Genomic DNA, 14702 nt, shown 5'->3' on the forward strand with positions numbered 1-14702 from the left:
TATGCCTCACAGATAACCCCTCTGTTATATTGGTGTAATAGGGAATATAAGGCTAGATGGAAAGAAATAGAATTTGGATTAGTTGACAGTTTTCCTCTACAGGCCTCAATAGCTGACAAAGGATTGATGGCCCAGTTGGAAAAACTTAAAAACAGTTGGATAAATCTTACATTGAAAGTATGGCAGAAGGTGGTTAATTCATGTGGAATTAATAACATGTTAAAACTCTTTAGATGGTGTGCATATGATACCGAATTCCTTCCCAACAGGGGAGATAAAAGATTTGAGCTATGGATAAAGAAAGGTCTCACAACCTACCTCTCATTTATAGATAAGAGTATTACAAAGTTTCCAAATCCTGCAGGACAAACATGGCCTAGAACATAATAACTTTTTTAGGTACCTTCAAGTACGAAACCATGTTAACCAGAGTTGTAGATATACAGACCTATCAACAGTAGAATTAGAATTTTTCAAGATTCTGAATTCGGCTTGCAGTTCAATACCTAGTAAATCAGTTTCTCGATTATATAATGCACTCTCCTATGCTAAAAATGTAAATACACTGTATATTAAAGAGAAGTGGGAGAAAGAAGCGGGGTTGGTACTTTCAGAGGAGGCTTGGGGGAAAATCTGCAGCTTTCAATGGTCCTCAACTAATTCTTTGACTTGGAGAGAACACTGTTGGAAAAACATTATAAGATACTTCAAGACCCCATATCAGGAAAAATATAAAGATACAAATGTGATGTGTTGGAGAAGGTGTGGCTCCAAGGAGGCAAATCATTTTCATATTTTCTGGGATTGCCCTAAATTAAGTCTATATTGGGAAGGTATTCATAGAACATTAGTTAAGGTACTTAGGTCCCAGATACCTCTGAACTCTGAGACGCTCTGGGGCATGTATTGTTTCTTGAACAGAAGGAAGATATAAAGTTGCTGCAGGCCTTCTTAGCGGCAAGTAAGAAATCAATCACTAGAAAATGGTTAAATCCAATACCACCTACATTAGAAGATTGGTATGAAACTATCTTGGAAATATTTTAAATGGAAAAGTTGACTTACTCCCTGAGAATTCAAAAAGAGAAATTTTATCAAATCTGGAATAAATGGATTGAATATATAACCCCAATGTGAGCAGACTTTAGATGACTCTCCTAATGATTTATACTGCTCTTCTCATCAACACAGTAATATTGCTAACGTAAGCACCCCTAGTCTAAATGTTTTTTTTTGTTTTCTTTTGGAAAATAGAGAATTAACACAAGTAAAGGGAAAGATTTGCGAAAGGGATAAAAAAAATGAAAAAATTAAGTAAATAAGTACATAGGGATTGGATAATTATGTCTGTGGGCAGGAGCAAGCATGAACAATTAGGATATAAACACCTACAATGGTTGTTACATAGGCTTATATACAACATTTTGGACCAGTGGAAATGGTCCAGAAGCGTTATATGGAAACTATTATTACCATTTTTCTTAACAACTAATACAATTACTTAGCCTAATTGGTTAGATTTACCACAGTACATAATTATCTATTTAAGTGTTTATTTTCCTTTTATATCATCTCAATGTGTACTTAAGAATGTATAAATAATTGTAGTTTTATACATATTAAAAAAAAGGAAAAGGTTATATGTGTGAAAAAAGTACATGATATTTGTGAATTCCTTATCCAAATAAAAATAAAATTTAAAAAAAAAAGGGAGTGAAGGCGATAGCGCCGGATCAAATTGAGGCTATAACTAAAGCTTCCAAGCCCCAGACAGTGAGACAGATGATGACGTTTCTGGGACTGACAGGATATAGTTCAGATTGGATTGGGGAATATGCTGAAATTGTAACGCCACTAAGGAAACTAATGAAGGAAGCAGGACATGCAAGCTTGAGGAGTAATCTACAGTGGAATGAGGAGGCAGAAGCAGCTTTCAATACTATAAAGCAGGAATTGCAGTGAGCCCCAGCATTAGTTTTGCCTGACTACGAGAAGGCCTTTCATCTGTACGTATCCAACCGACAGGAAGGTTATGCCGCAGCAGTTCTAGTGCAGGAGACTGGCACAGGTAAAGCAAATCAACCAATAGCATACTACAGTGTGAAACTGGATGAGGTGGCTCAGGGGTACCCACCTTGTTACCAGGGATTGGCGGCACTATACTATGCATATGAAAAGGCATCATTCGTAACCATGGGCTATCCTGTGATTCTGTACACACACCACAAGGTAGCAGAATTACTAGAAAGAGGGAAATTTGTGTTGACACCAGCCAGGATAGCAGCATATCAGATGCTACTGACATTTCCAGATATAACTACACAGAGATGCACCACCAGTAATACAGCCGATTATGTCCCTTTAGGGTATGAAAGAGAACCCCATGATTGTGTAGGGAAAACAATGACATTCACTAAATTGAGAGCAGATTTACGATCAGAACCATTAGAGGACGAAGATAAAAAGGTCCTGTTCGTAGATGGCTCTTGTTACAGGGATCACGATGGGAATCACGCAGGGTTCTCAGTCGTGCAACAGGATCAGGCAGACTTCAAGGTCATCAGAATAGAGGCATGTCCCCAACCGTGCTCCGCCCAGCTAGCGAAAATCAGAGCTTTGACAGCAGTGTGTGAAATGATGGAAGGAGAGAAAGCAGATATCTATACAGATTCAGCATATGCTCATGGAGTGTGTCATTTGTTTGGGGCAGTGTGGAAACAGAGAGGTTTTAAAAAGAGCAATGGAGATCCCATACAGCACTGTCAGCAGATTTTAGATCTAATAAAAGCACTGATGAAACCTAAAGCACTGGCTATAGTAAAATGCCAGGCACATAAAAAAGGAAACGATGCAGTAACAAAGGGAAATCAAGCTGCAGATGAAGCAGCCAGAAAAGCGTCTGGGTGTACATTCGCTGTTATTGCACCCCAGGTAAGTCTAGAGCCGGAACCTATGGTAGAGGACCTAATTGAAATACAGGGAAAGGCAACTTTGGCAGAACAAACACTGTGGAGACGAACGGGGGCCAAGCAGAACCCAGAAGGCCTATGGACCACGGAAGATGGCCTACTGGTAGCTCCCACCCCTTTACTGACTATCCTGATTTCAGAAGCACATGGGATGGATCATTGTGCAAGGGGGGAAGTAATAAGGAAAATAAAAAAGGATGGATTTTGGTCGCCTTCTTTACAGGCTTCAGTAGACCACGTATTGTCACGGTGTGAGGTATGCACGCAGAATAATGTTCAGAAAGGAATTACAACCCCAATAGGTCATATACCCGTACCTGAAGGGCCATTTAAACTCCTAGTGATTGACTATGTAGACATGATAAAAACAGTAAGAGGAAAAAGATACATGTTGGTGGTAATTGACAGATTCAGCAGATGGGTAGAGGCAGTACCCTCGAAAGATCAAGGGGCAGGAACAGTGGTGAAATTCCTGACAAACGAAGTGATCCCAAGGTTTGGGATACCAACAGAAATTAGCTCAGACAATGGTTCAGCTCTCATCCAAAAAGTGGTCAAGTTAATACTGCAAGCACTGAGAATAAAGCAAAGATTTGGATGTGTGTTATCACCCTCAGTCGTAGGGTATGGTGGAAAGAATTAACGGGACCTTAAAAACCAAACTAAACAAAATCTGTGCAGATACTAAACTCAACTGGGTCGATGTACTACCGTTAGCATTAATGAGTTACCACATGCAGACTAATCGGATGACGTGTCTAACACCACATGAAATGCTAACCGGAAGGCCCGTGCCAGTGCCCCAGTAGAGAGGACCATATAAAGGGCCTAGTTTGGAACAACTGGAATTAGAATTAAAACAATACATGCGGTAATTAACTACGATACATAAGTCTATTTATGCACAGGAAAAACAGAAAGAGCCAGAGATCGATCGAGGGGAAGGACCAATGAAGCCAGGCAATCAGCTCTACGTGTGAGCGTTCGAAGAAAGTGGAACAAACCCAGAAGGGAAGGGCCCTTTACAGTAACCAAAGCATCACCCACTGCAGTTCAAGTGGAAGGACGCGCCACCTGGTATCATCTCAATCACTGCACTAGAGCAGTCCCGCAGGTACAGTCAGGTGGGTCACCCGAGGTAAGTGGTGAAGAGGAACAAACAGTAGGGGACAGACAAGAGCAACAAGAAGCTGACACTGACCCGCAGGAACTTGACCAAGTAATAAGGGAAATTTTTGGTCCTGAGGACAGGCCCGAAGACCCTAAGGATGGGGTTATGGATGGTAGTACTCTTTCAGATAATGGGGACGACTTGGGGGCGACCAGTCCCGCCCCCCGGGATGATACACTCAGATACCCTTGTGCAGATTTGGAGACCATTAATTTGGTAGATATGGCATGGGACTGTTAGGATCCCACAAAACCTGAGAGAAAGGAGTAAGAGGAGCACAATGGTTACCTCCGTACCATGGTACCAGAACATGTGGTACCAATGGGCAAATTATACAGCAGGGATAATGAAGAGACAGAATTGTTATCTATGCTCAAGGGCAAGTCCAGTGCAACACGTAGCCCCCATGCCTTATAACTCCTCCACCTGCACGCAATGGCGAAAGGAGCGGAGGGGGCAGTGTGCGTGGCAGTGTCCAAGTGTAGTCAAGACCTGCAGTATGGGAATTTGTAGCGGGACGGATCCTCGTTATCAGAAATGTATTGATAACACACCAATGTGCCCTTATTGGTGTATGTTATACCAGGCTTCCTTGCAGTTTGATCAAAACAAGCTTGCCTGTAACTGTAATTACAGCAGACCGTGGGCTATAAAGAAAAATCTATGCAAAAGAACAATCTATGTTCCGTGCCTATTCTGGTATCTGTCCCCCCGCCTTTCCTTCACTACATCGACGACTGAATTGGCGCTGCTTCCTGCACGCATGCAGAGCTCGTTGACTTTATTAACTTTGCCTCCAACTTTCACCCTGCCCTCAAGTTTACCTGGTCCATTTCCGACACCTCCCTCCCCAAAAATAGATCTTTCTGTCTCTGGAGACAGCTTATCCACTGATGTCTACTATAAGCCTACTGACTCTCACAGCTATCTGGACTATTTTTCTTCTCACCCTGTCTCTTGCAAAAACGCCATCCCCTTCTCGCAATTCCTCCGTCTCTGCCGCATCTGCTCTCAGGATGAGGCTTTTCATTCTAGGACGAGGGAGATGTCTTCCTTTTTTAAAGAAAGGGGCTTCCCTTCCTCCACTATCAACTCTGCTCTTAAATGCATCTCCCCCATTTCACGTACATCTGCTCTCACTCCATCCTCCCGCCACCCCACTAGGAATAGGGTTCCCCTGGTCCTCGCCTACCACCCCACCAGCCTCTGGGTCCAACATATTATTCTCTGTAACTTCCACCACCTCCAACGGGACCCCACCACTAAGCACATCTTTCCCTCTGGGGTGATATACTGCGTCCGGTGCTCCCGATGTGGCCTTGTATATATTGGCGAGACCTGACGCAGACTGGGAGACTGCTTTGCTGAACACCTACACTCTGTCTGCCAGAGAAAGCAGGATCTCCCAGTGGCCACACATTTTAATTCCACATCCCATTCCCATTCTGACATGTCTATCCACGGCCTCCTCTACTGTAAAGATGAAGCCACACTCAGGTTGGAGGAACAACACCTTATATTCTGTCTGCGTAGCCTCCAACCTGATGGCATGAACATCAACTTCCGCCATTGCCCCACCTCCCCCTCGTACCCCATCTGTTACTTACTTTTATACACACATTCTTTCTCTCACTCTCCTTTTTCTCCCTCTGTCCCTCTGAATATACCCCTTGCCCATCCTCTGGGTCTCTTCCCCCACCCTCCTTGTCTTTCTTCCCGGACCTCCTGTCCCATGATCCTCTCCTATCCCTTTTGCCTATCACCTGTCCAGCTCTTGGCTCCATCCCTCCCCCTCCTGTCTTCTCCTATCATTTTAGATCTCCCCCTCCCCCTCCAACTTTCAAATCCCTTACTCACTCTTCCTTCAGTTAGTCCTGACGAAGGGTCTCGGCCTGAAACGTTGACTGCACCTTTTCCTATTGATGCTGCCTGGCCTGCTGCGTTCACCAGCAACTTTTATGTGTGTTGCTTGAATTTCCAGCATCTGCAGAATTCCTATTGTTCTCTACCTTTATCAATCACTTTTGACTGGCCATGGGAGAGTGAACTGCATTGCATTACACAGACTATGGAAATTGGACACAGCGTCACAAAGTACCCCAGGATTAATTGAGTCTTTAAGACATGTTTTTATGAGGTGAAAGGGTTATTTTTATAACAGATACATAAACCTTGCTTAATCCATGACAAATCAAACATCTGAAACACAGGTCATGGCAAGAAAACCTATGATTTCTGAAGTTCCAACACCTTGATATTTTTCTTCATCTGTCTGGATCAACTATTTTTACTGTATCATGCAACTATAGAAAGTGAGGTACCTGATGCAACTTGGCAATTTTTCATCTAGAATTTTCCCACATTCCTGCTAAGCATTTTAGAATAAGTGCTCACCTTGTACACAACAGGTGTGAACCACGCAGGCATGAGGACCAAATTGCACAACCGTGCTGTTGGACAGTGTTGATCAAAGCTCACAAGGAGTGCCACATCCCCTAGCTTTCCAAGTCCAATTATTTCTACAGGGACCTTTAAAATCACCTCATTCTGCTCTTCATAGACACCAGGGCAAACAAGAATCTTATCATACACGTTGGCAACAGACAAGGCACTCCTGAGGTTCAGATGCTCACTTGTTGGACCAACAAAAATAGTTTTTCTATCCTTCTTCCGCCGAAATAAATGCAAACAGTTAGAAGATTCCACATCCTGGGCATTTTTGGTCCAAATTTTAGAAGCTAAGTGATGTTGCCTAAATGCTTCCCTCCAAGAATGTGGTTCAACGTCAGGTTGATTTGGCCAGTTTGGGTGTTTGCAATCATTGCATCCAAGACACAGCTGCCTCCATCGAGTATTATCCAGACTGATTACCAGTTCGTACCAAGCCCTGCACACCACACAGCAGCGACCCAGATCTGGGAGAGGCAAATATGCAAGGATCAGGCGCCACAGCTCCAGTGGGAGACCACTGATCTCCATTGTCACCTATGAATTAAAGAAAATATTAGGCAAAGATTAAAATCTGTGAAGGAAGAAATATTTTGGTGCAAGTTGCTGTCTTTATTTTCAGAATGCCATTAATGTCAATAAATCACTCGGAAGTGCAGTCAAGATTTTAATTCAGCATGATGTGAACTGCTGGACAACTTAAATTTCTAACAAATATGAAAATTAGGGGTAAAGGTAGACTACTTAGTTCATTCAACTTAATTCTACCATTTAATATGATCACGGTTTATTTGACGGTAATCTTATCTCTAAGATTCTTCTAACTCTGGTAACCACTCATTCTCTTGCCAATTATGAATTTAACTTGGTTGAAAATATTCAAGAACTCCGCTTCCACTACTATTTGAATAATGCCAATGACTTATGGTTCTCAGGGGAAACACTTTGCCTTAGCTGTCTTAAATGTTTTTAACAGTGAGTCCAAGTGCTATATTCTTCAACAGAGGAAATATTCTCTCTATACTTACCCATACAAGGCCCCTCAAAATCACACTCACTTTTTTGAACTCCAGTTGATATAAACTGAGTCTTCATTTCCTTTAATCAGAATCAGGTTTATTATCACTGGCATATGTCATGAAATTTGTTGTTTTGCAGCAGCAATACAGTGCAATGCATAAAGAATTACTATGAGCTATAAGAAATATATAAAAAAGAATAGTGCAAACAGAGAGCAAAAAGTGAGGTAGTGTTCACGTGTTCCGAAATCTCATGGCAGAGGGGCTATCAGGCTCCCATAGCTCCTTCCTGATGGTGGTAACGAGGAGAGAGCATGTCCAGGATGGGGAGGGTCCTTAATTATGGACATTGAGACATTGTCTATTGAAGATGTCCTGGATGGTAGGTGGGCTGGTGCCCATGATGGACTTGGCTGAGTTTACAATCCTCTGCAGTTTTTTCCCCAATCCTGTGCATTTGTTAGTCCATGAGTAATGTGCAACCAGTCAAAATGTTCTCCACGGTACAGTTGTAGAAATTTACTAGTCTTTGGTGACATACCAAATCATTTCAAACTCCTAATGAAATATAGCCACTGGTATGCCTTATTCATATTATCAGTATGTTGGGTCCAGGATTGATCTTCAGAGATGCTGACACCCAGGTACTTAAAGCTACTCACCCTTCCCACTGTAGACCCTTTGATGAGGACTGGTGTGCATTCTCCCAATTTCCCCTTCTTCAAGTCCTCAACCAGCTCCTTGGTCTTACTGACATTGAGTGGAAGGTTGTTTTTGTAACATCACTTATCCAGCTGATCAATCTCACTCTTGTACACACCCTCGTAACCATCTGACATTCTGCCAAGAACAGTAGTGTCATCAGCGAATTTATTGATGGTGTTTGTGCTGTGTATAGCCAGACAGTCACGAGTACAGAGAGAGATCAGCTCAGGGCTAAGCATGTATCCTTGAGGTGCAGCTATGTCAATTGTCACCGAGGAGGGATGTTATTTCTGATCTAGACTGACCAGGAGTTCCCAACCTGGGGTTCATGGACCCCTTGGATAATAGTAGGGGATCCACAGCCTCCTCTACTGTAAAGATGAAGCCACACTCAGGTTGGAGGAAGAACACCTTATATTCCATCTGGGTAGCCTCCAACCTGATGGCATGAACTTTGACTTCTCTAACTTCCATTAATGCCCCACCTCCCCCTTGGACCCCATCCATTATTTACTTACTTATTATTATTATTTATTTTTTTTTTTCTCTCTCTCCTTTTTCTCCCTCTGGGTCCCCTCCCCCCCGCCCTTTCTTTCTCCCTAGGCCTCCTGTCCCATGATCCTCTCATATCCCTTTTGCCAATCACCTGTCCAGCTCTTGGCTCCATCCCTCCCCCTCCTGTCTTCTCCTATCATTTTGGATCTCCCCCTCCCCCTCCCACTTTCAAATCTCTTACTAACTCTTCTTTCAGTTAGTCCTGACGAAGGGTCTCGGCCCAAAATGTCGACTGCACCTCTTCCTAGAGATGCTGCCTGGCCTGCTGCGTTCAATGTCAGAAGAATTTCAGTATTTGATCAGAATCTTGCCTGTAATCAAATTCATTACCAAAGTAATTTAACTTGGGTTGGTATAATACATGGGCCTGCAAGGAGAACTCACACTTTTGCCTCAGTGTCAAATATATAGTCTGCTTCACTTGATACCAGTGTCCAGGCAACAGCTGACTGATAGAAACCTGAAGAATTGCTCACTCATTTCCAATTCAATGATCAATTCATGAACTGATGGGTCACAAAGTGATTAAGAGGCATAAACTAGTAGTCTGGGCTCCAGAGCAACAGAAATGGTTTACAAAAAAAAATTCTTTTTAGACAGCACTTACTTTAACACAAACCACTCCACACCAGAAAGAATTACACAGTGCTTTTCACAGCCTCAGCAAAAATTACTTTTATGGAAACTTAATCTGACATATGATTTGAGCAATAACAACTCCTCCATATTTATCAGCAACCTAATAAACACATTATCCATACCTCCTTTAACTTTTCCATTGTTATCTATCCAGTACGGCCACATCATTACCTACAAAAGCTTCATTATCCATTTCCTTCCTGCAACATCCTAGGTTCCTACGATCTATCATTGGATCACTATTTATTACAGACACGATCGTTTTAATGGACCCAACCAAAAAGAACTTTAAGATTTCACACAATGACATCACCCCACCAGCCTTCTGCCCATCTTCCCCAATAATGCTCATTTACGAGAATACTTACTTCAGTAATAACTAAAACTTAAAGCAGTCAACATCTGTTCAAATTTCTCTCTGGTTTCACACCTCCCGATTTCTGTAAACTCACCAAGCATACATAGAAACATAGAAAACCTATAGCACAATACAGGCACTTCAGCCCACAAGGTTGTGCCGAACATGTCCTTACCTTAGAACTACCTAGGCTTTACCCATAGCCCTCTATTTTGCTAAGCTCCATGTAGCCATCCAGGAGTCTCTTAAAAGACCCTATCGTTTCTGCCTTCATCACCGAAGCTGGCAGCCCATTCCACGCACTCACCACTCTCTGCATAAAAAAAAACTTACCCCTGACATCTCGTCTGCACCTACTTCCAAGCACCTTAAAACTGTGCCCTCTCATGTTAACCATTTCAGCCCTGGGGGAAAGCCTCTGACTATCCACACGATCAATGCCTCTCATTATCTTGTACACCTCTATCAAGTCACCTCTCATCCTCCGTCACTCCAAGGAGAAAAGGCCAAGTTCACTCAACCTATTCTCATAAGGCATGCTCCCCAATCTAGGCAACACCCCTGTAAATCTCCTCTGCACCCTTTCTATGGTTTCCACATCCTTCCTGTAGTGAGACGACCGAATTGAGCACAGTACTCTAAGTGGGGTCTGACCAGGGTCTTATATAGCTGCAACATTACCTCTCGGCTCTTAAACTCAATCCCATGATTGATGAAGGCCAATGCACCGTATGATTTCTTAACCACAAAGTCAACCTGCGTAGCAGCTTTGAGTGTCCTATGGACTTAGACCCCAAGATCCCTCTGATCCTCCACACTGCCAAGAATCTTACCATTAATACTATACTCTGCCATCATATTTGACCTATATCAACTGAAAATTCTTCCAATTCAAGCTTAATAAGCATCTGCAATTCCTTTCATGCCACCAATTGCAGCCCTACCATCAGGTTCCTGGCCTCAAGCTTTGACTTTCTTACTGTACATCTCGGTTAAATCACTTCGCAAAACTTCTGAATCTTTCTTACTCTTTGGTGTCAAGTTTGCAAATATTTCTGCAACAAACTGTACTTGTAAACTTCCTATCATGTCAGTTAAAAGCCTTGCAAAATGCATACTGTTTTACTGGTTGAGAGGACAACTGGCTGTTCATCTAACCTTCCACCTAAAGTAGGAGCAGGAAGAGTATAAAAATACAAAAACTATCTTGATATTTACCATCTTGTAAATAGCCTGATAAGATCCTTGCAGTACAGAAAACCTTTAATGGGTCCCAAAAGGCATTATATAAAAGGGCAAACTATTCAACAGCAACTTAACAAAAGTGGTTAAAGATAGCCTGGATTGTTCATTTGGGAATTACGTCAGAGAACTTGTGATTTTCCCCTCCCCCGCCATCATTCCTGGAAAATATGCTTTCACAAGACTGGACGGGGTGGACAGATAGAAATGGTCATTTCAAACATCGTTAGCCTGGGCACGGCTGTCAATAGCAGAGCAATTTTAACAGGACATGTACTGGGATCTAGAAATGGTGATGGAGGAGTGCAGAGAACACAGAGCTTTGCAGGCCTAGGAGAGGTTGCAGAGAAAAAGACACGATGAGGCAGGAGGCTAAAGAAAAAAGGATCAGAATTTTAAGTGAAAGTGTTGCTTAACCAGGAGCCAGTGCATTTATCAGTAAGCACAACTGGTAGTGGCTGAATAGAACTTAATGCAACAGAAGCAGCAGAATTTTTATCGAGTTCCTAATTACTGCATGGAGGATTAAGGTTAGCCTGGAGTGTCAGCCAATCTTAATCTTATAAAGGTATTGAAGGAATGGATGAAAGTTTTGGTAACAAGATGAGGCAGGTGGTGTCAAGTGATGTTCAAGGGTGAAAGAATCAACCTTGGGTTTTGCACAGATAACAAAACCAAAAATACTAATTCACATTACTGCTGGCTTAGTCACTATTTAATGTTATTGTCAATTTGTGAGCTCAACTTCACTTTTCCACCCAATCGTCATAATCTGATTCTTTAAATGTCCTAGCATTTATTAAACTTACCTTTGGATATATTTAAGAATTAAGCATCCACAGCCCTTGGGGTTAGAGAAAAAAGGGAAACGTATGCTCCAGTTTTTGGCTTTCCCCTTAAGGCAACAGCTTCTCTGTGAATATTGTTAACTATCAAGCAGTTTAAGAATTCTATGCACTTCACCGTTCATTTGTAAAGCAGCCACTTTTCAATCATTCCTCATTGAGAAAAACCTGGTATTTGGCGAATCTTCCTTTGAAATAGACACTAAAACAGAACATACTTTTCAGATGTGGTCTTGCTAAGACTCCGTATGTGGCAGCAACGCTTTTCACGCTCTGATTAAACCAGTGATTTGCTGCAAACTTCTTGATGCATCTACATTTTAACTTTACATACTTTATATACCAGTACACCCAAATCACTCAATAGACCAATATTTATTAGTTCCTAAATATTTAAATTCTGTTTTTCATTCTTCCTACCAAAATGAATCTCACATTTCCCCTCATTGTACACCATCCGTAATCCATTCCTCTCTTTTAACCTGTCTTCCTATATTTTATACCCTTTACATTTTCCTCAAATATTACTTTCAAATCACATTTGGAAGCATGCTACCTTTTCCTTTCAGTTGAAGACTGTGGGTAACCCAGGCCCCTGTACTCATTGTTGTTTACTTCTGCAATGAACAGCCAAAAACTTGAAAATGACCCAATTATTTACTTTGGTTAAAAAGTTTGATCCAATCCTCTATTGACCACAAGACCTTATTCTCAATCTCATGACCTTTGGATTTGTGTAACCACTTTTTTGTGTAGGACCTTATCAAAAACATTCTCAAAGTTCAGGTATGCAATATTCCATGGTTCCTCCCTACCTGCCCAATAAATGCACCCTCAAAAACTATTGCTTTTCAATCTCTATACACTTCCCATAACTTCCACCCCCCCCACACACACTACTTAATGATGATTTTCTAAATGTCCTGTTACCACATCCTTAATAATATTTTTGAGCTTTTTCTACACTCCTGCAGCAATCAATGAATCTACACTCAGTGGCTACTTTGAGTTACCTCCTGTACCTAATAAAGTGGCCATTGAGTGTATGTTCGTGGTCTTCTGCTGCTGTAGCCCGTCCTCTTCAAGGTTCGACATAGAATAGTACAGCACAGTACAGGCCCTTCGGCCCACAATGTTGTGCCGACCCGCAAGCCCTGCCTCCCATATAAGCCCCCAACCTTAAATTCCTCCATATACCTGTCCAGAAGTCTCTTAAACTTCACTAGTGTATCTGCCTCCACCACTGACTCAGGCAGTGCATTCCATGCACCAACCACTCTCTGAGTAAAAATCCTTCCTCTAATATCCCCCTTGAAATTCCCACCCCTTACCTTAAAGCCATGTCCTCTTGTATTGAACAGTGGTGCCCTGGGGAAGAGGCACTGGCTATCCACTCTATCTATTCCTCTTATTATCTTGTATACCTCTATCATGTCTCCTCTCATCCTCCTTCTCTCCAAAGAATAAAGCCCTAGCTCCCTTAATCTCTGATCATAATGCATACTCTCTAAACCAGGCAGCATCCTGATAAGTCTCCTCTGTACCCTTTCCAATGCTTCCACATCCTTCCTATAGTGAGGCGACCAGAACTGGACACAGTACTCCAAGTGTGGCCTAACCAGAGCTTTATAGAGTTGCATCATTACCTCGTGATTCTTAAACTCTATCCCTCGACTTATGAAAGCTAACACCCCATAAGCTTTAACTACCCTATCCACCTGTGAGGCAACTTTCAGGGACCTGTGGACATGTACCCTCAGATCCCTCTGCTCCTCCACACTACCAAGTACCCTGTCATTTACTTTGTACACTGCCTTGGAGTTTGTCCTTCCAAAGTGTACCACCTCACACTTCTCCGGGTTGAACTCCATCTGCCACTTCTCCACCCACTTCTGCATCCTATCAATGTCTCTCTGCAATCTTTGACAATCCTCTACACTATCTACAACACCACTAACCTCTGTGTCGTCAGGTTGTTAATAAAAATCACAACAGGTAGAGGTCCCAGAACAGATCCTTGTGGGACACCACTAGTCACAATTATCCAATCTGAATGTACTCCCTCCACCATGACCCTCTGCCTTCTGCAGGCAAGCCAATTCTGAATCCACCTGGCTAAACTTACCTGGATCCCATGCCTTCTGACTTTCTGAATAAGCCTACCGTGTGGAACCTTGTCAAATGCCTTACTAAAATCCATATAGATCACATCCACTGCACTACCCTCATCTATATGCCTGGTCATCTCCTCAAAGAACTCTATCAGGCTTGTTAGACACGATCTGCCCTTCACAAAGCCATGCTGACTGTCCCTGATCAGACCACGATTCTCTAAATGCCTAAAGATCCTATCTCTAAGAATCTTTTCCAACAGCTTTCCCACCACAGACATAAGGCTCACTGGTCTATAATTACCCAGACTATGCCTACTACTGTTTTTGAACAAGGGGACAACATTCGCCTCCCTCCAATCCTCCGGTACCATTCCCGAGGACAACGAGGACATAAAGATCCTAGCCAGAAGCTCAGCAATCTCTTCTCTCACCTCGTGGAGCAGCCTGGAGAATATTCCGTCAGGCCCCGGGGACTTATCCGTCCTAATGTATTTTAACAACTCCAACACCTCCTCTTACTTAATATCAACATGCTCCAGAACATCAACCTCACTCATATTGTCCTCACCATCATCAAGTTCCCTCTCATGGGGAATACCAAAAAGAAGAATTCATTGAGGACCTCGCTCACTTCCAC

General features: G+C 42.5%; 1 protein-coding gene across 2 annotated transcripts in view; it reads right to left on the minus strand.

Moving 5' to 3' along the window:
- The window catches only part of fbxo10 (F-box protein 10), a 131412-nt gene that overhangs the window by 102565 nt on the left and 14145 nt on the right, over positions 1-14702 (minus strand). For both annotated transcript variants that reach the window (XM_063069225.1, XM_063069224.1), the window contains exon 2: positions 6535-7125. In XM_063069225.1, coding sequence (XP_062925295.1) covers positions 6535-7119 — 585 coding nt within the window. In that variant the 5' untranslated portion in view covers positions 7120-7125. The remainder of the gene's footprint in view (positions 1-6534; positions 7126-14702) is intronic.

Source organism: Mobula hypostoma, chromosome 16 (assembly GCF_963921235.1).
Source record: "Mobula hypostoma chromosome 16, sMobHyp1.1, whole genome shotgun sequence".
In the NCBI taxonomy this organism is placed as follows: domain Eukaryota; kingdom Metazoa; phylum Chordata; class Chondrichthyes; order Myliobatiformes; family Myliobatidae; genus Mobula; species Mobula hypostoma.